General features: G+C 39.1%; 1 protein-coding gene across 3 annotated transcripts in view; it reads right to left on the bottom strand.

Annotated features, from left to right (window-relative positions):
- MFSD2B (major facilitator superfamily domain containing 2B) overlaps nt 1-22,653 on the bottom strand; it is a 40,708-nt gene that overhangs the window by 15,035 nt on the left and 3,020 nt on the right. For 2 of the 3 annotated variants that reach the window (XM_039721662.1, XM_039721660.1), the window contains exons 2-8: nt 18,887-19,003; nt 14,593-14,717; nt 11,061-11,184; nt 9,810-9,888; nt 5,544-5,713; nt 1,191-1,281; nt 975-1,096 (exon numbers count right to left, since the gene is read on the bottom strand). In XM_039721662.1, the coding sequence (XP_039577596.1) occupies nt 975-1,096; nt 1,191-1,281; nt 5,544-5,713; nt 9,810-9,888; nt 11,061-11,184; nt 14,593-14,717; nt 18,887-19,003 (828 nt within the window). Of the gene's footprint in view, nt 1-974; nt 1,097-1,190; nt 1,282-5,543; nt 5,714-9,809; nt 9,889-11,060; nt 11,185-14,592; nt 14,718-18,886; nt 19,004-21,028; nt 21,721-22,653 lie in introns of those variants that run through there. The other variant, XM_039721661.1, reaches the window with a different exon arrangement.

The following is a 22,653-nucleotide window of genomic DNA, read 5'->3' as shown; positions in this document are numbered from 1 at the left end:
CCAACAAAAAAGTTCAGTGCTTCTCTGGCAAACAAACTTTTAAGCAGTCCTTCCAAGGAACTTAATAATTCACCAGGATTGCTGGTGAGCACAGCACTGCTCTCTTACATGCCATATTCTTGCCTTCTGTCCTGCTACTCCCTTGATCAATTGTTCATGTGACTAAGAGTCTCTTGGCAAAAATATGATAATTATTTGCTTTTCAAAATAAAGCAAACTTCAACTGATATGTACAAGTTAAGAGTAAAATAATACATTTACTGAATAGAACATGTCCTAAAAGTGAGGCTTAAAAAGCCTGCTGTAGTTATGGGGAGTGAAGGTTTCTAACTGAGTGGCTTTTCTACAGCTCCTCTCTATGGGAGGATGCACTGCATCTTTTTGTGAATTGCAGGTCCTCATTTCAAAATGAGCTTTACCTAACTCTGACACAGGTGAGACCTCCTGCCTCTGAATGTCTTCTTACTCTGACCTAATGCCTTCCATCACAAAAGACTCCACACGACCCAGTTCAGCCACTATCTGAGAGCAGTCACCTACACAGAGGAGAGGGGCAACAGTTCAAACAGGGCACACAGAGGGAGGAACAGACAGAAGAGAAAAAGCATTCTCTAAGCAACTGAAACCACAGGAGACTGTGGATGGATAACACAGAATGACCCAGATTGGGTCACTAGGACTAGTTCTTCACCTTTTATGGAAAGAAAAAAAAAAGAAAAGAACAGAAAAGAAAATAAAAAAAGTCTTTAAATGGTCAGGACTTTGGCTTTGCTTCTCCTTTGTAAGAACCATCTCCAGCCACACAGGACCCCAGGCACCAGAAGAGGATTCTGGTTCCCTACTGATTTACAGGGGAAGGCAACACCCCCCAGATCACCCCTCCAGTCACCAGCCAAAGGTTATTTGCATTTCAGACTCTCCCATGCTGGGAGTGGAACGAGGCCAACAGACAGACTGAGAGGGTCTGAAGTTACCTGAACTGCTGTCGAGATGAGAAGAAATGAAGCTGTAAGCTTCACATATGGACCATGCTTCATGGTGAGCGCAAGCCCCTTACAAAAAGGGATTGCTCTGTCTGAATTTAAGGCATATGGATCTAAGAAAAGCAGAATACATAAAATAAAAATCTTTTCAATAAAGAAATGTGAAATAGCTATTATTAAATCGAGGTATATTTAAATATAACTTACCATCCCTTTCCTTTACTCCAAGGAAAAGGACGACAATTCCAAGGAGATACACACCTGCTATGACCCCTGCTGCAATCATGTAAACTTTTGCCTTTCAAAAGAAAAAAAAGACATTTGAAATTTTGACAGGAGAATGACAAGTCTATATGAAAATTTCAGTCCCTTTTTGGTAAGCCACCTGCAAATGAAGAAATGCCCATCTGCATACAGCCAAATGCATCTGCTGCCTCTCAGAAAAGTGTTCACTTCTGCAGTTCATTTATAAACCACACCTGCCTTAGGATAAATTCAGGGCATATAAGTATATATTTCTTGAAGAGAAAAAAAGCAGCAGTGAACAAAAGGGTTACTGTGTTGGCAACCTGAATGTTTTAAAAATTTGCTTAGGTTGAGACTAACAAGAGACATATACAGTCACCTAATCAAAACCATGCATCATCCACAGAGACATTCTAATTTTCAGTAAGTCCAGTTGATCTGGCTACACAGACTGCAATCTGGAATTTCATGGTGTATGGGAGAGCTCTCAGCACTGATGTAAACATAGTTACTACATTTTCTGCATTTACACACAATGATAATAATGTCACATGATGATAATAATAATGAATTTTAGAAATCATACTTACATGCAAATGTTTTGAAACTATGGTACCTTGCATGCTGGTTTTCCCAGTTATTTAGTGACATATTCAAGGAAATTCAGATATCTTTGCTTCCTTTTAGCCAGGGGAACAAACCCTCCAAGGATACCTCCCACACCACCAGATCACCTTTATTGTTTCTGACTCTGATTACACAGACTTTGAATTAAAGCTTTAAAAAATATTTTGCTTTGGTATGATGTAATAATTTACCTTATACTGTGTTATCAAAGATAGCTTATAGAGCTTCATGAAACAATGATTACTTGATAGGAAAACTGAATTCCAAATTATTGCTTATATATTGTAAATGAAATTATTATAAGTCTAAGAAGAAGTTGGCAAAAAATGCAATTACAAGAATGTACTTCAAAATATAAAGTACTACACTTAGTATAGGTGCAATACATTCAGATGAATCATGTAAAAATAGAAGAATTTAAAGAAAACAGCTTTTGTTAAGATGTTTACATTTCAGAAAATAACTTGGTGAGATAAAGGAATGCAGGACTATTCTTTATATGGGATAAAGGTTTGGGATTTTTTATATCAGAGTTAAAAATTAAGTCACAGAATACTTTCAAACTGTTGGTTGCACAGAATAGAGAGTGCAGTAGTGGAGATATCTGAATTCACTTAAACAAGGCAATTTCAGCCTGAAACGTAGCTGAGCCAGAAGAGAAGGGGATTAAAAATTGATAGTAACAGGACTCTTTATTATTTTTATATTTTGAAGCATTTGAATTAAATGTTTTGTTTCATAGGCTATCATTAAATGTAATTTGAGCTTAAACTGTCAAGGATACTCATGGTAGGCCAGATAAGATTGTCTAACCCTGAACAAAACTTGTTAGCCCATCTACAGCTCTACAACACCAATACCCATGTTTGGTTTCCAGTAATAAAGATCTATTCATAAGCTTATAGTAACAACTTCAGGAGAGCTTAAAAATTACCATTTCTTCCACTGTTTTTTCAATAAGGAGCAAAATAATGCCAGTTGTTCACTAAGTGCTTTTTAAAACTAGGTGTGTTCTTGAGCAGATAAGAAATAGTCCTTGTGACAGAGTCAGGGTCATACTCCTGAAGGGCACTAAAAGAAAGTCAAGATTTGCCCTCTTCTAAATATTTCCTGATGGAGGTACTTCAATTTCAATTAATCTAGTCTTGCCTCAGCTTGTAACTTAATGCCCATCAGCCCAACAAGCAAAATTCAAGATCCAATTCAAGATGTCCTCTTTATTGTGCAATTAATGAGGTGCATATTCTGCTGTGTGGTGTGAACAAAGGGCAGGTTTCCAGTCACATTGCAACTTCAGGTCTGAAAAATGTTTGTGTCTAAAAGCTTTCCCATCATTTCCCAGTTTTAGTATCTAGTTTAATGAAAGATATTGCCTCTACCTACAAACTCTGGCTACTTTAGGCTATGGATATTCGCTAGTTTTTCAAAATAAAAAACTATTTAACATTCAACCCATTATGAAGTTTCTTTCTCTATCTCCCTCCTATCTCAAAAAGGACAGGAAAGCACATATGGTTAAACAGAAGGGAAATAAATCAAAATTGTGTAATTTTTTTCCCCTTGAAAGCCATTTCAGAGGTTTCAAAATAGAAATTGAGGATTTTAGTCTGAAGCAGATTCAGACAGGGAATCAGCTGTGCAATGAAATTCAGCTTGCTCCATGACTTTTCAATCTACTCATCTTCACAATTCATAGAGGTGTAATAAACACAGTGGTGTTCTACATCAAACCATTGTCCCAGAAGCTAAAAAGGAGGGCAGGATGATGTTCTGTGTCTCATTAAAACACACACTACAAATTACAAGCATCTTCAAAAACACATTATTCAGCCATAAAATGGCATGGCCACTTAGAGAAGCAACCCAGCTGTCCTCAGACTGTTGCCCAGATCAGCTCTATGAGAAACCTGTGCCAGAAAAACAAGGATCAGGTGGCACAGAGGCAAAGAATAGTGTCTGGGAATGGGGGGAGGCAAGGCTTTGTCCCCTTCCTGGACCACCAGTGCTGATGCCAGAGTATGCAAATCCAAAACACAGATAAAAACATACCTTAGCTTGTGATTTTACTGCTGCTGAAGCATCATAATAGGAGCTACTCCACTGCATTAGGAAGAGCACAAATATGTACTTCCTCATTTGCATCAAGAATTTGAGATTATATTCAGGCCAAGGAATCTTCTTCAAAGGGTATTTTATATGTTGGGTGGTACTTGCACTGACAGAGCAACAGATGAAAGTATAAAAAGAAAGGATGAATCCAGCAGTTGGTAAATTGGAACCAACAATCTGCTGATTTCACAAGTGACATAGGAAAAAAAAAACCAAAACCAAAACACTACACAATGTAATTGTTTAATTCAAGGCCTGTTTCAAGACCACTGCAAACAATGGAAGACTATCAGATTCTGTTAACTGAGGTTTGGATCAGGTTTTAGGTTTTCCTCCCAGATATAAAACCGTCTTTGTTTCTCAAAAAATATAAAACTCAAGTACGAGGAGATTAAATTATTTGTGCAAAATTACAGGAAAAGCCTGTCACTGAAAATTACATAAATAAGCATGGATGCCTAGTTCATTCCACATGTTAACCACTGAGATCTGCCCTCACTAACGGGGTGTTACCAACCATTTACTTTCAACAGTGCTTTGTACCTTCACAACAGTACAGATTGCAAATAGGACTTAGAGTTTTTTTCACAAAATTGCCATTAATCTCTACAGGAGATCTCCAGTGGTAACTCCTTTGGAAATCAGTGTTGCTGAACTGAAAGATCCTGCTGTAATCCACATTGTATTGTAGCTACCATGGAATCATACAATAATTTGGGTTGGGTAGAACTTTCAAAGATCATCTCATTCCAACCCTCTGCCATGGGCAGGGACATCTTCCACTGAACTAGATTGCTCTGAGCCACATCCAACCTGGTCTTGAGCACTTCCAGGGATGGGGCATCCACAGCTTCTCTGGGCCACCTGCACCAGTACCTTGTCACTCTCATTGTAAAAAAAAAAAAAAAAAAAAAAAAAAAACTTCCTAATATCTAATCTAAATGTACCCTCTTTCAGTTTAAAACCATTCCATCTAGTCCTGTCATTACAAACTCTGGTTAAAAGTTTCATCCAGTTTTCTTAAAACCCCCCTTTTTGTACTGAAAGGCTGCAATAAGTTCTCCCTGGAATTTTCTCTCCTCTGGGCTGAACAAATCCAACTCTCTCAGCCTGTATTCACAGGAGGAGTCCTTCAACCTTCTGACCATTTTTGTGACCCTCCTCTGGCTCTGCTCTAATAGGTCCATGTCTTCCTTGTGCTGGGGACCCCAGAATTGGATGGAGTAATTGGATGGAGTAATTCTGGAGGGGTAACGTTTTCTTACTTCTATAAAGCTTCTATAAACTATAATTCAGCTCCTGGTGAAAAGGAAGGGTGGCCATGTCCCTCCCAGCTGCTTTATAGGTTTGGCACCCCCTGCAAAGCTCCTCAAAGAAATTCTGGTGTCACACTGAGGAGGGGTTGCAAGGACAGCAAAGATGGAAAGCATTGTCTGCAACAAGGTCACTGCCTCAGCTCCAGCATCACTGATTTCACGGAAGATGTGTTCACACTCATCCAGCTGGATATGATCTGGTATTAGAGAAACTTCCCCACCCTTCTCCACGGGATATTAGTGTGTTCCCATGGACACTTACTTGATGAGACAGGGCATCTGAGGGGTCTGGAATGCTGGGAGTGTCATGCCAGGAGTCAGTGGTGTTTACTGAGGGATTCACAGCGCAGTGGGGAGAGACATGAGCACTGGCCACAATCTGCCCCTGAAGTGCAGCTCCAATCAAGGTCCCAAGCACTTCCATGGTCATTCCTAAAGAATGGAAGCACAAATGTGCACTGAGGATGAGAATCTTGCTCATCTGTCTCACTGAAGGGAAATGTTATCAAACCATTTCCTCTTACAGGAATGAGCAATGCCAAGAACAGAAGAACTGAAAGGTCAATAATAGAACAGTTTCAAGGAAAGAGAGTTTTGTCATTTATTTTCTCATCAGCTTTGAGAAGAAGCATGAAAGAGCCTTTTCTATACAAGCTGCATGAGAGATGTGAATGCTGAAATTAGGAGCCACAAGGGGATAATGTGGAGATCTTTCATCTTGAGGACCAGAATGGAAGTATTTTTTAAATGCCATTTTTTCCAAAGTAGGACTTGAAGTCATGAGATCAGACTGTTCATCTCAAACTTGACAGCAAGTTGTGAAACACTTATCTAATCAGACCTCTGAGTCCTCCAATGTAAAATAAAGTGATACTTGCCTCAGGTTTATGGAAATAGTACAGCTACAAAGCTCTTGGAAACAGCAGGTGCTGTTCTTAATTGCCTAAGGCAGAACTATCTACCTCAACCTCAGAGAACAATTCAGATCACTAATTCTCACCAGAAAAAGGTATCATCTAAAAAAACCAACCAAAGCCTCCACTTAGGAAAACAAAAATCTAACCATGGGCATCATCTCATGAAATCAATCAACAACCTGACCAGATGTTGCAGCTCTGTTAAGGCAAATGGTGAGAAATTTGGGTTCTAGACCCTCCTCACCCTGAGGGATTTCAAGCCTGCTGTGCCTGTTTCCCTGCAATATGGCCATATCCAGCATCCCCATGGCCAGGAGATAAACTGAATTCCTGTCCTAGCTCCAGAGACTTTTTACACATTTTGCATAAAGGTATATTAGGGCTGAATGCATGAACAGATTAAAGATGGGGGAAAGTCTTCCCATTTGTGAGGGAATTGACGCAAACTTCAAGCTTTTTTTTCTAATTTTTTTTCTATTTTTTTCTATTTTTTCTCTTTCAGTAGCTCCCAGGGTCATGTGTTCCTTTCTGAGAAGTACCATGGAGGATTCTGAAGGGATGCTCCCAGGCATGAACAGATTAAAGATGGGGGAAAGTCTTCCCATTTGTGAGGGAATTGACTTCTCATTGATGCAAACTTCAGCATTTTTTTTTCTATTTTTTCTCTTTCAGTGGCTCCCAGGGCCATGTGTTCCTTTCTGAGATGCATCACAGAAGATTCTGAAGGGATGCCCCCAGAGCAGGTTGTGTCCTGGTGGTTATCATGCTCCCTCTGGGATGTGACAGCTGTTTCAAAAGCTCCTAGGTTCATGTTTATTCAAGTCCCCTGATCTATAACAGCCTTCAGTGACCTAAGACACGTGACTTTTTGTGTGTCCTGTAAAGGAATAAAAATACTTCACCATCTAAAGGGAGGGCAGCGCACACAGATTGTGAGGGGTTCAGACAGTGCAGCAATGCAGGCTGTAGCTATGCAAGATCCACCAAGGAAGAGGGAAGAGAGGCTCCCTAGGAGACCTGGACCTTTTAAACCATTGCTACTTTGTTCCCAAACTGAGGAAAATTTGAGTGGAAAATTTGAGGCGCCATGCAACATTAATTTAAACCAATGGGAAGTCAAAAAAGCCCCTTCCCCAAACTTCACATCCAATCTTACAAGCAATGTTGCAATTCAGTCCCTGCACACAAAAATCCTGGCAGATGGTGGGAATCTAACTCCAATCTGCTCTGAAGTGTTTGGACACAAACTGGTCTCAGTTGGGCATTGCAGAGCTTCCAAACTCAGTGCAAAGGCAATGCACTCAGATCACACCTTTCATTCAAAACACCACCTACACATTCACAATCTTTGTCTAGGGCTCTATGTCTGCATTTTATCAAGAACTTGTATAGAATAAAACCCAGAAGCATCGTTAGAGGCACCAGAAATACAACCACTGTGAAACTACATTCTAAGTAGCAGCAAGAGCTGAGGAACAGGTATCCTTCAAAGTTCTTGTGTGCTCAGAATTTATGATGGATTACTTTCCACATCAGCCAAGAAAGCTGATCTGCCAGCAGACTGTATCTTGAAGTAGGTTATATTTTGGCCAGAATGTAAGTAGGAGTTATATTAAAGCAACTTTGGAATCCAGTATTTCTACCTTGCATTAATAGCAACAGCAGAATAGAATTTATAATAAGCAGTTCTGCTTGTCTCCAGCAGAGGGTAATGGATCCTCTGATCCCAACCTTATTTTTAAGAGCCCACTTCATATTACACAGCTGTTTTTCTTTTACAGTTGAAGAAATGCCTGAACAACTGACTAGATCCAAGACAGTCTATCAACAGGAAGAATTCTCTATGAAGCCCAAAGAAAGGCAGAAGTGTTTAAGTAAAACACTTACCAAAAAAGGAAAAGGTAAAGAAAAAGGTTCTCACATAAGCATAACTGTTACGAGAAGACTTTGCTCCAAACAAATATTATATCCACATGCATAAAAATACCAACATTTGAAAAGTCAGAACTATGGTTCATTCCACCACCTTAATTTGGTTTAGGGGAACAGCTGTACACTCCAAAGTTAAACATTTTCTGAACAATAAAATGACACCATAAATGTGTGACACCTCTCAGCCATGGAGTTCTGAAGCTTTTATGAGTACAAGTTTCACATGCCTGTGAAGCCCTGCATGGGACTAGCAGATCAGAAAGCACATTTATTTGGATCACAGCCTCTGAAGACATAAAACCAGACAATAGAAAACACTAGGTACATGGATTTAGCTAGAATTTAGGCCAGATGACTCAGAATACAGTCGATGCCAAAGAATATAACACAACTGGAATCTCCTGCTGTTTAGTCCTGTCCTGTACTGCCAGCCCAGACTTTTTCTTAAAGATAGTTGATGGAAATGCAAATTGCAACAGTTCCATGTCTCTGGAGAGGTATTGGGTTACTCAGGGGATATCATATCTAGAATTTTTGATGTTACATTTTCAGTACTTCTTGCTATTTCATTGTGCCTCTGTGGATTTCAACATAATCAAGTATGTTGAGGGTTAGAAGGACTAATGGAAAAGAAAAAGGATCTTGCCTGGAAGAGAAAACAGATGCAACAAAAAAACCTATAACTTATTCTAAATCAACACTTTAAGGACAAGTTAAGACATAGAGAAGTCTTACATGTAATATTTGACTTTTTTCTCTTTACCTTGCTTAATGCAGCTACACAGTAAAGAAGGCATAAGAAGAGAGCTGAAGAGAGTAGGAGGGGAGAAAACTGTTCTTGCATTCAATTTATGATCTATACAGGAAATCTTGAAAACATTTTCACTGCATTTTTTTTGGTCTGATTGATTTGCTTCAAAGCTAAAAGTTTGTCTGGTTTTGGTTGTTGAAGAGCCAGAAATATGGTCTGGAAAGCCTCATTCTTTTAACTAGTATGCTCATTTTAACTAGCTATATTACAACAAGATCTGCCTTTAAACTACCTGATGTGTGTCAGAATTAATTTTAAAAGCACAGATGAAATGAAAAAAGATATTTCAGTGGGTGTGAACATGCACACAAAATTACTTTCCTTTTTGGTGAGGTTAGGTGTCTTGGTTCTATGAGTTCTCAATTTTTTTTTCTGAGAAAACAGATTTGGCATTTGAATTTATAACGTGAAACACATAAATCTAAGGAAATATGAACTAAGAAAAAGAAGGCAACAAAACAACAAACCCCAAACAAAACCAAAACAACAAACTCCTCAAAATGACTTTCATACTTTCTTTAATTGAATGTTTCTTGGTTTTTCCCCTACAAATCACCTTGAAATTAAATCATTATTCCTTATTCTGACTTGGTTAGGAGTGATTTTTTTATTGTTTCCTCTGGCTAGCAATAAACCAAAAAGAGTTTATAACTAATTAGACAATTTGAGAGAATTAAATATTAACATCTCCTATTTAACTAGAAAAATGCAATTCCTTTGAAGACAAATTAGTTTTCATCACATATTAAAACATTCTTATAAAAGTCCAGTTTAGGGACACAAATCACTAGGAACTTCCTATAGATTAAGAAGGATTTTCAATAAAACTCAGCCCCAATCCCCAGGAGGGAGCCCTGAGCACACTCACGATATGCTGTTGCAGAATCTCTGTCCTTCTGGTCCGTGCTGAGAAACATGGTGAGGGCAGAGTATGGTACTTGGAATAACTATGGAAAGAAAGAACAGAGGAAATGTCCGGGTAAAACTGCTGTATTCCTTTGATATCCAAGAAAATGGTTTAATGGGACCTTGGAATTAATTTAGAACATTTATTCAGAACACTGAGAACCCTCAACCAATTTTTTAGCACAAAGACCTGCCTTTTCTTTCTGGTTTGAAAAGCATATAAAAGGAAAACAGTATCTTTCAGAATACAAATAATAAATAATAAAATACCCAGAGGGTTTACCTTGATGTTGTGCTCCTTCAGTTTCCTTGGGAAAACATCCTTCACCGAGAGACTCAAAAGAACTTTGCTTTCTTTGCACTAGGACACTGTCATGTTCCTAGCTTGAGCTAACTGACAGTAAGCAAAGCCATAAAGAAGAAATACAGTTTCTCACTTTATTCAAGCCAGAAGACTACACAAATATCCAAAATATTTCAAACGTCTGTCTAATTATGTAAATCCAGGAGATAATAGTGAAAACTACTCTTTCAGCACCACTGTGCCACACACTCCTTAATTTAAGCATAAGTTAAGAACCATTGCAAAGTGGAAGTGGGACATGAACCCACTTGAATAACCAAGTTCTCTGTGGTGTTCCCACCATCCCAGAGACCTGTAGCCAAATTAAGTCTTGCACTCTGCATCCCACAATGTTTGTACAAAATGCATTTCTGTTCACCTCCATCAAAAATGACAAGCACGTACACTTTCAAAACTGCCATGGAAACCCTGTGTTTCTCTTTCAAAAGAAAGAGAAAAGAAATTATTTTAAACCATTAAGGATGTCTTCTGGACCATCTTTCTACTGGGGAAATAAAGGACTTAGGGAAATATTCAAGTTAAACATAGGAATACAGAATTCCTCATTTGCTCCTGAGAAGAGAAGTTATGCGAAGATGGATGTCCAACTGGAATAAGGAATCTGAACATCTATACAAGAATGAGTTGAGGGCACTGGAGGTAACCTGGATGAATTAGCAGTTCATTCACCAGAAAAAACACTGGCAGAAACCATCAGCCAGCAGAGATAAAAGGGCATCTTCCTGTCCCTTAAACTCACTAGAAGTTGAAGTAAAATGTGAAAACAAGTTTACTAAATATGAATTCTCTAACATAGGCAGACAACTAGCAAGTTCCTGCTGAGAACATCATGGTCTGTAATCTACTTACTGTGGTCAGTGCTTGGAAAAGGCAGTGGAAAGTCAGATACCAAGCAACTCTTCCTGAGACAAATGGAGGCAGGTACCACATTAAAAAATAGGAGACTATTGTGAAGGGTGTACATGCCAGCACCCTGAGAAGAAAATTAACACACATCAACAATCTTAAAATAATGATAGCAAAGAGCATTAAATTTTCCTGCTAATAATCAATATAACACAATTTATGTGCAGTTTTTCTAACTGCAGTAATGTATGCTTTTAAATATCAAAATTTAGTGTGCATTAAATACACAGATTAATATAAAATATATTAATATGAATATAAAATATATAAATACACAGATTAATACTTTCATAAAGCAGAAAACCCCCCAGCAAATATGAAAAAAGAGCTATTCTTAAATTAATGTACCACTCAGAAGAGACATAATTTCCTTTCACATGCACTGTAACAGCACACCTATATTACCATTCCTTGGCACATGTCTCAGATTACACATTTATTAGAAAGAACCACTAAAAACTAAAATCTCTCATCATGTCTTTGCATACTCAAGAAATTTTTACTTGTTATTGAGATTCCCCCTTCCAATTTTAGTGCCTTTGGTTTTCCCCTGAACTTAGTGTCTTCACTGCTACTTCAAGCAAGTGCAAATATGTTGGTACACTTAAAAACACTCAAAAAAGCAAAAGAGACAATGGACAGCCCGTTGTGAAAGCTCTGTGTCTAGTTGGGTAAATGATCATTTCCTCCATTTAACTCCTAATCACTTCAAACACAAAAGGATCATCTTCAGAGAAGAAGGTGGCTTAAAAAAAGAACCACAGAAACTTGTACTCCAGACATTGCCATTAACCAGCAATTAATGACATTAGTCTAAAACCTATTTCAGGCAAATAGCATTTGTCAAACTCCATGATACAGAATTGGTTAGATGCTATTATTTCCTAAAAGTCTGAGCTGCAGCATCAGGCCTGTCCTGTATTCTTGTAAATCAGCCACTGAACAATGTATTTAGATGACCAAGATCCTAACAAAAAATTTCCAAACACATAAAAGAGAAAATAGATTAATCCCTTCACAACAGCACTACTGACATTGGGGGTCAGCTGATTATTTTGCAATCGTGAACTGAAAACCTGGAATACAAAAGAGTAATGTGGGTAAATAGTTTAGTAAAACAATGGCTTTCCCACACTGCTCTTTGGGATGGACAGCATGACTGGGAGCTGAACATTTACCAGGAAAGTGCCAGGTTCTGGTATTCTCTGCCCCTCCAGTCCCCAGCCCACAATTCACCCACAGCAATGGAAAACATAAACAAGGATAAAATCCTAACACATCTTAGGGAATCTACCTTCCTCTCCAAAAGCATGAGCTCTTCCAGATGGTGTCCAGGCAGAGTCATCACATTAAATATCTTCACAGTCACTTTTTCATGCAACTGTTTGGCAACAACCCTCTTGGTATTGTTCTCCCCTTTCTCTCATTTTCCTTTCCTCTCTAATGCCAGGGAGTTTTCCAAGCCTTGCTGGAGTTGCTGAATATCTGATTGTCAGCTATTATCTCTTTTCACAAAATGTTAGACCAGTATTTCAAGTCAATGTCTGCTTCTGCCTTTTAAAGCCATTAAATAAGTGATTGATGATGTTGTGTTACATTGAGGACAGTATTAAGTGATAGTTAAACATTCACCTCCCTTACTAAGGTTCTTGCTTTGCTGGCAAGCTTTTCTGATTGAAAAAATCTATTGCTTCATTCTATATAGTTAAGAAGTCAGAAAAAATTCAAAATACTAAAATATTTTTAAGCTAAGGAAAGACCCATTTTTTGCTTTGTGAAGAAAATGACCTGACTCTCAAAGTCTAGGAACAGAACTTCCATAAAAATATTAGTGTTACCAAAAAAACCTAGACAAACTCCTCCTGTAAAGAAAGCAGCTGTTTGATGAAAGCAGGGGTTAGATAAGCACTTTTCCTGTAAGAAGTGCAAGATGTGCTGGAGCTGGTTTACAGTGAAAAGGGTTGATAAGTTCATGCTTGTGCTAGGACAGGAATCATTCTAACATCAATGTAACACTAACAATAAACACATGGACTTGCTGTATTTTCAGAGAACTTTAAAAAAAGAAAAAAACCCCATCAGAATACTTCTAATGGTGTTTGTAAAAAAAGTCATTGTTTTTCTTTTGGGCAGCTTTTTTGCTTGGTTAATTCAGTGGTCATTAAAAACTACACCATTTACCTGGCCACCAACCAAAACCTGAAAAGAGAAACAGCAGTAAGCTCCTCTTTTCCTACAAGACTTGACAAAAAGCTTAACTTCTACCTCAAGACCCTGTTTACTAGGCCAGGAGCAGCTGATCTCAGCCTTTTTCCAACGAGTACTTGCCTTCTCTATTTTGTCAGATATAAGCTGCCCACGGACAAGTTTCTGTAGCAGTAAGACTGCACAACAGCAAGAGAATCAGCTAAAAAACTGTGCTACTTTTTTCCCTGAAATTTCAACTTCCTTGTTCGCGACACATTTACTCTTAGATTTTTGCTGTAAATCAAGTTTGTGGGTTATATCAATTAAAAATTTACAATTAATTTAAAATATATTACAATAGAGACATATGATGTATGAGATAAAATTATGAAAGACTCCCTATTTCACAAAGTAGTCAATCTCCTCTTGGCTTCCAAAATACTAAAAACCAACAAACACGTTCCCTGTGGCATAGATGAGCTCCTCTAGCATGGCCCAGTCTTTTCCCAATTTTTCTTGCTTCACACCTGCCAATCTCTTTCCTATATGGCCAACATTCATTGTTCTAACCTCTCCTTAGAGCACATGGACAGCAGGTGCACGTGGGTAAGATGTCACAGTGAAACATCACACAAAAAAATCACAACCTTTTTCCTTCACAAAAAATCAAAACCTTGCAGCATCTCACTCATTGTAAGAATCATAGTGATTTTTTCTGACCGTGGGATGCAAGAGAAGCCAGACCCTGATGAGTGCTGTAAGAGCCTCACACAGTGCCATGGCAGTGCTGGCTGCTGAGCCCTTTGGTGCCAGGGTGTCACATCTCTTCCCCATCCATGCACACATCTGTTCTACAGCTGTGCATGCATCTTTCCCTGAACTGGGCAACTAAAGGAGCTTCTGGAAGCTCTCCTGATTGTGAGATGTGAAGGCACTCTAGGACATCAGTAGAAATAAGTTCCAACTTTGTGGAAGAGTAAACTCGAACTAAAGAAATCTAGACAAAGATGAAAATTCAACCACAGATTTAAGAAAGTTTTAGATCTCAGCTTCCAGTTTTGCTAAAAATACAGTCTCTTGGCTTTATTTATTTGCATCTCCAGTGGTAGAAAATCTCTTCTGTGTTTTCATGTGTGAACTAGTTAAAGATGACACAGCAATTTTTAGTTTTTATTTTATATATGTGGAATGAATACCATCCCTGAGACTAATTCAGTGAGGTGGCTGTATGATCACAACAGTCAATATTCACATATATATGTAAATATATGTACACATATATACTTACCAAGGCATGAGTCGGCCAATTTTTGTCCATCTACTTTTGCTAATAAAAAAGCCAGCAACAGGATCAGTAACTGCACCTGAGGCTTTGCCAATGAACAGCACCAAAGAGGCATGAAACGGAGTAATCTGAAAGTAGGCAGAATACAGTAAACAAGAGCCATTGTTTCACAATACAATGAAACAGCATAAAGCAACTTTCCAGAAAAAAACACCTCAGTGTTTTAAAGAATAATGACAGTTCATTTACAAAACACGTCTGCTGCTAGAAATTCCTATTGGTTACCCATAGCAAACAAATGAGACATTGAGATTGGTGTTGTGAATTAAGGGATCAGAAGGGAAAAATGCAAGGAAGGAAACATTCAGAATGTGTTTGGGATGAGGAAAATGAATCAGTCAAATAGCAAAGTCCTTGTTATAGTCATACAATCTGACAGAGTCCCTCTGTAATTACCCTCTCACTTTCTCCCCACACATTTCCATCTCCCCTTATCTTTGTCTTGACCTGATCTAGAAAATGGCAGAGCAGGCTGTTTACATGCAGCAATGTTTTTTCCTCTCCTGAGATTAGCAACAAGGCTGCCAACTGGTGGCATGTGGCTGAGGAAGAGGTTGTTGCACAACAGACTTTATCCACCTGGGACCGAGCGGTGACAAGTGAATTGCATAAGGCACATCTGTTCAAATCAAAGTTGCCAGCACGTGTCCATCACATCTCACTTCAAAAATGTTCATGGATTACATAAGAATAAAATGGCCAAGTAGAAAAACCTCTGAAATTAACTCAGGTGGACCATACTTTAGTGCCTATATAGAAATGCAGTTTATCCCAAGTAAGGCAGTTATTTTTTCACATATGTACAGATATAATACTAATGATAATATATAGTAATATCTGTACAGATATTAGGAATTCCCATTGCACAATGGTTAAAAACGATGGGTTCTCTTCCAAGTGCACAGTTCATGTCACTACAACTATAGTCCTGAAAAAAAGTCATTGAAAACTATATAAATGGAATGTTCCTCACATCAGCTATTGAGAGAAGCTGCTGAAAGAGCCTCTGTGCCTTAAACAACGAGAGCAGACAAGGTTCCTTCATCTCTGTGCTTCAACACAGCAGTGCCTCAAAGGCCTGGAAAATGCAGCTGATACGACACCAAGCTCGAGCAGGTATCCCCTGCTTTCCTGTCTCCCAGGCAGTGGCACCAGGAATGCAGCTGGTGCAGGTGCCCTGCCTGCAGAATTTGCTGTGGGTGTTCTCTCAGAGGTGAACGAAGGAAGCAGTGATCTCTGAGTGCCCTGGATGACCAGCACAAAAGGAGTTCCGACATCACACCCATTACATTTTAGCCCAAATGAAGTGAAATTTCAGTGGCAGCCAATGTTCCTGTCACCACCAGCTCCAAGACACACCTCAGAAAGTTTGTGAACAGGGAAGGACTGGCAATGGCAGTGTCCAGCAGATGACAACAGTGGCTCTCCATTCCATTGCTGCCTGGTGGGATGGAGCTGGGATGAGCACTGGACTGAGTCCCACCTTCTTGCTGATCCACCTTAGCTGGCTGGTGCCTCCCACAGCCATCAAAGGGTGGCAAGCAGCCCACCAGCCCTGAGGCAGACTCGCTTGGGGGATGCACCAGGGCTGCCCACAGGCCACTACTGCTCCTCAGGAGACAGGGCAGCCAAAATAAGCACAAAATAGCAGTCAGAAAGAGAGAGGGGTTGAAACACTGCAGTTATGAGGGGGACAAGAACAAAAAACTACAAATTAGGTGAGTTCCAGATTTGTATTTTTTTTTGGACATTTTGTGGAAAAAGCAAAATCTCTTTCATGTTAGGAATGGATTCTGTATGGTCACCCTGTCTTCATAATTGGTATGGGCTTATACATCCCTTGGCTGCATTTTTTTTGTCTCCTAAATCTAGACAGTGCCTGTCAGCACCAATGCCAGAAACTTCTCAGTGTTGATAAAATACAAGATAAAAGATGCAAAGTTTGCCCATCTTGAAAGAAATAAAGACCAGGATCCTTTTATCGGAGAATTTTGGTGTCCTCTAGCAATTTGACTCAAGGATCCCATGTGGTTTGGAGTTCCATTTATGTCTGTAGTCTATACATGTATACTCAGGTGGAACAAGGAATTCAAATTGAAAAACTGGAAGTTACAGAAAATTAATAGAAAATACAATTTTCTTAGAAAGAATCGAGATTATGCATGAAAGATTACATTTGGTGACTTTCACATTCTCTCAAGAAGCTAAAACAATTCTGGTCTTTAAGTGTGCAAGAAATAAATCCAGGTAGTGACTATATAATTACATTCTCTCCCCTGAAAATGTGTGGGAAAGAACACAGGATTTCAGAGCTATTTATCAGGCCTTGAAATAAATCCTGTCCCTGCAGGACTACTTCAGAGAACAAATTAAACCATCAGGGAACAAATAATTAAGCCCCTTAATGAAAGTGTAAGTATATCACCACCAACATTAAGCAAAATTATTTGGTTTCAGTAGAAGCTTGTTAATAAAATAATTATTTTGATGTTACTTATTTAGGTAGTGCCCAAAGATGCATGGATGGGATCCCAGCTTTCTGGACACTGCACAAAAACACAGGAAGGAACAGTCCCTTGCTTTGAGAATTTTCAGTCTCTGTGGCAAGCAAAGAATGGGGAAATTGCCATATTTTAAGCACCCTGGGGAAATGGTGCTGGAGTCTTTCTCATTTAGTTCCTGCTTCATCATCTCCAATGGTTTGCACTGCCATCCTTGATGTCAGTGGGCAACAGTTTTAGTCAGAGCTGCTCCACCTCCCTGCTGTACCCAAGCTCCTTTTTCCACCTCCAACTCTTCAGATTCCACACCATCCACTCGACACCTTGGGCACTGCTGTCCAAAACTGGCTCCTTTTCTACATCTTGTGGCTTTGATCTCAACAAGACACAAGATGATCTCAGCTGTACAACACACCCTACTGTGATGAAAATTTTATCAAGTCACCTTGGGCACTGCTGTCCAAAACTGGCTCCTTTTCTACATCTTGTGGCTTTGATCTCAACAAGACACTCAAGATGATCTCAGCTGTACAGCACACCTTACTGTGATGAAAATTTTATCAAGTCAGCTTTTAATACAAGAATTTTACAGGAAAAACATAGACCCAAACTTTTGGACACTTCCAGTCATAATATCCTGCCTTTAGACAGCAAATGGGTAATGATATCTGACCCAGAACCTCCTGTTTTTTTCCAGCAAATAGGAACAGTCATCAGTGCTGAAGTCCCACCTGTAGTTTCAGAGCTGTTCACACAGTCCTTGCAATTTGGCCTCAACTCCCTAAACTCCTTTTGTTCCATCCTAGTACCTTGTCCATGCATGCATACAAGACAATCCAAAACAGTAAAAATTGCTTATGAATTGATTTTCTTTGTGTCTCTGCTGTTCTGAAATCGAGCTGGAGCAGCTGAAAGGATGAATGGGATGACTCCTAGTGCTTTGTTTCACCAGGTCTGCTTCTGCACCAGAGAGCCACAGACTGGAAGCAAAGAACCTTCAGGAAGGATATCTCAGCTTTTTTTGATACCACAAAATTATCTTAGACATATCAAATAAAATTTGTGTGAAATTGTCACAGGATCACATAGAATCACTAGGTTGGAAGAGATCTTTAAGAACATTGAGTCCAACCCAGCCCTGACACCTCACTAAACCATGGCTCTGAGTGCCACATCCAGTCTTGTTTTAAACATATCCAGGGATGGTGACTCCATCACTTCCCCGGGCAGACTATTCCAGAGCTTTATCACTCTTTCCATATTTTTTTTCATCATATCCAACCTATATTTCTCTTGGTGCAGCTTCAGACTGTGGTGGCTGCTGGTTGCAACTGGAGTGATTTTTAACCTAAACCAATTGAATAAAACTTCACAACCTCAGCATGGTGCTGTTAATGTTTTCAGATGTCTCTTGTCTTGCACTCTTTGACTCTTGACACTGAGAACTGATTTTCCTTGTGTCTGCAAGTTTGTGAGCTCTACAGCACCCAAAGTTCTAACAATGATCCCAAACTAAAAGTGAACAACAGCCATCTCAAGACAGAAAGAAAACTAGGAGGAAGAAAATTAATTCTGGACAAGTTTATGCAGTTTCCAGGATGCTGAACAGCTAGAGGCAATGACAGTGAGACAATTTAAAATATTTATTAACTAATTCCCCTTTTATCATTCCAGGGACGTGGCTGACAATATCAGAGTAAAGTCTACAGTCTGCAAATGTTTCTTGTGCTACTTACATGGGCTATGTCTAGCAGGTAGATCTGCAGGAAGAAAGAAGCAGCACTCCCTGCCACTTGGTTTGGGGCACCTCCTATGGCATAGCAGAGCTTGCTGCACATGGAGAGCCTGTAGCCCTGTGTGAGAGGAGCAGAACAAACCATGAGTAAACCAAGGTGCTCAAGTCAAAAGCTACACCAGTGATAAGGTTAAAACCTATAGTTAGCACCATTTTAATGTATTTGCTTCACAGCTATTCCACTAATAAATCTGTATGCCCTCAACCCCTATCATCAACAGGCATTTGGGTGCTCATTACTTTGATTTTTAATGGGTTTGTTCTCTAATTCAGCCCCTGAAAACAGATTACAGTGTTCCTAAAAGTGAGTTGTGATGACCCTCAGGCTCACCTACCTTCCTCTCACAAGCCATTAAAATGAAACAAGTCTATAAACAAGCAAGAAGCAGCAGAGAAGTGCTACACTATTATTTCAGATTAGTTTTGTCTTTGAATGCTTAATTAATATTTTTAAAGGTTGAAAACTTTTACTTTATAAAAAAATATTTCTTTTATTAACCCTTCAGATAATAATAATTGATAAATACACTCATACCACAGTCATTAAACAACATTCACAGAAAGTTCCACAGACCAAACAGATCCCAAACATTTGTGCTTTGTTTCTTCCTTTGTCACAAAATGCTGGTGTGAGACTGGCAAAGTCACTTGACTTTGCATAACTTCCTTTTGACTTGACTTTTCTATATCTTTGTGAAAATTGGCATAATATGGTAATTTTGGGCCCAAGGTTTTTTAGAAAATCACTCCAAGTGTGTTTAAAACATTTTGCAAAACTATGCTCTCTCATTTGGCATTTGATGTTTGAAAAGTACCATAAGCATGCAAGAGTATTCTCAAATATAATAGGCAAATAAGAATAAAATAAAGGTTGAAAATAAAGGTATATGCCAGTAATTAAAATACAAAAATTGCACAATTTCTGATAGAGATTCTAATGAAAAACACAGGGTTTTTCCCCCAACAGTAGAAGTTCCAGGATACTGGAAAGCTTTAAAAAACAAAAAGTAAGATTTAATTTTATGCCATAAAATTCAAAATGAAGAAAGAAAAGCATTCTTTGTTAATCTGTATTCTCTTCAGAGGGACAACACATCAAATCAAATTTTTAACTTTCAGGCTTTTGGTCTCTCTTTAAAATTTGCTGTCAACAGAAGCCAGGAAACATGAAGAGGAGCAGCAATATTAATCCTGGGTCTGTCTCCTCTCTGAACTGACTACACAAGCCCTTAATTCTTATGTTAGATTGGGATAAAAATAGAGATATGGAAATCAAATCCACCACAATGATATTCTGACACATTACCTAATTTCTGAACATTTTTAAATTTAATAACCCATCATCTTTACTCTGTAACAGTTTTGAGAAGTTTTAGATTTCTAGGCAATGCCTTTCATCATCTAAACATTTCCCTTTGAACTGTTTTATCAGAGTGGGTGTGAACAAACAAGCACAAGTATCAGGACTCCTTCCTTTGTGTGTTTTCCCAGAAAAAGACAGGGTGGGATCCCATTACTACACCCAAGGAAAGTGGACACTCTCAGGGCATGAACTGCAAAATGTTATCACCACAGCAGGCCTCACTTTACACTGCATTGGCAATTTTCTTCTTTGCAGGGGAAAGAAAAAGAGTAATAAACAGTCACAAGACAGACCTCATGGTAACAATTATACTATTTAATTTGATAAGAGACTGCAAACAAAACAGACTATACACATATTTGCTGTCTAAAGTAACTCTTCATTTTCCATATATAAGTACTAATAAATATGAGCTTTACTAGACTTGTGGGCCACAGAACTTGCTTGACTCATTGTCGTCCCCTTGAGCTTTGCCCCAGGGGCTGTGTATTTAAAATTTCATCTAATTTTTTTATTTTTTAGCAATTCCCTTCTTAAGTTTTATTTTTTAGTCATTAAATTACTTTAAATGTTTGCTTTCCCTTGATACTTTCCCTCCTGATCTCCGAACTTTCAGCTGAAATCAAGAGATATAAACCACTGCTATGCAAATCCTGTGTCCTATTGCAACCTCAAAAACTGAAAAACCTTTTAGATCTGTAATGCTGCCTTCACACTCACCTTCACTAGTAATTTTCATAGACTCACAGGATGGTTTGGGTTGGAGAGGACTTCTGAAGATGATCCAATCCAACCCCTGTGCTTACGCAGGGACACCTTCCACCAGCCCAGGCTGCTCTGAGCCCCATCCAGCCTGGCTTTGAACACTTCTAGGGATGGGGCAGCCACAGCTTCTCTGGTCAAACTGTGCCAGGTCCACAACACCTTCACACTAAAGAATTTCATTCCTACATGCTTCTTTTAGTTTGAAACCCTTGCCCCTTGTCCTTTCAATAGCTAAGGCTGCGGTAAAACAGAAAAAGTAAATGTCTCTATATAACATACATTATTCCAAAATGTTTTTAGAATATGAAGAATGTTAAGTTCTTAAAAAATAATCTAATTAAAGCTGTGGTACACAAAAAGGTCAACCAAGATCTAAACTTACTGCAGGTGGTACTCCTGCCTTCACAGCAGCTTCATGGTTAGAAAATTGACAATCTTAGTACATATTTTATGAAGTCTCACTGCAATTCCACACACACATCCAGAATGCTGCTCAACTACTCTCTGAACCATGATCCCAGATCCCCTTGAAGCAAAGTTAATACTTTGGTCACAGCAGTAGTTAAGTTTTAATTAAATTTTGGTTATGAATGTTATTTTCAGAATAAAACAAGCTGTCAGATAGACATGGCATACAGAGGTGTCCTGTGTTCAGAATAAAACAAGCTGTCAGATAGACATGTCCTGTGTGCTCACCCACAGAAACACAGGGAATCTGCAGTTCATGAGCTCCTTGGAAGGTAAGTTACAGCCTGATCACTGTTCCATACGTGTTTTCCTTTTATTTTGCCTAATTGCTTTTGGAACTTGTTTGTACATTAAGCCACAAACACCACAGTAGCTCTGCATGGCAATGACATGTACTGTGAAAGGAAATGCCACTGTCACTGTAGATCTGCTGCCTGGTAATTTCATTGAGAGCCTCTGAGCTTCTAGCTGTGGAGAAGCAACCCCTCAGACTCTACATTCTGGAGTGTCTTTCAAAAAGAAGCAGCCCACAGTAGATTTTTGTCTCTCTATGTCGAATTCATATGGCAACAACCACATTTTCTGCCTTGGTACGCCAAGGAAAGTGGCAAAATGAGGATAGGACCCTGCACCAGTAAAGCTGAAACATTTCCTTCTCTCTAACTTCCTACAACGAAGGGCACAGAAGATGCACGTGGCAGCTGTCTGCTACAGGATCTAGAGCAGCCAGTCCCCCAGACCCGGCTGGGTTTGCATGATACTGCTCACAAATGCTGACAGAAGCTCTCTTGGGCAGGATAACGCTGAGCAGGGCTGCGTGGCCACCGGCAGAGCACTGGCTATCAGCAGCTCACAGGGCTTTCCTCCAAGGGCTGGGTGTCCCTGCTGCATCGCTTCCTCAGAAAACACAACGTGCTTTATTCCTGTGAAATCCACTAAAAACTTCTTCACCTGTGCAGGTTTGTCAGCAAGCTGGAAGTACTCCACAAATCATTAGAGACACAAATGCATAGGTCAAATAAGGAATGAAACATAAAAGTACTATCAAAATTTTGTTTTGAGACTGTGGCATAATTGAACATCAACACCAAATTGCTTCTACAAGCTCTAGG

This window comes from Passer montanus, unplaced genomic scaffold (genome assembly GCF_014805655.1).
Source record: "Passer montanus isolate IOZ18808 unplaced genomic scaffold, ASM1480565v1 scaffold46, whole genome shotgun sequence".
NCBI lineage: Eukaryota > Metazoa > Chordata > Aves > Passeriformes > Passeridae > Passer > Passer montanus.
Note: the sequence above shows the minus strand (reverse complement) of the source record. Positions and strands in the feature narration are given on the sequence as shown.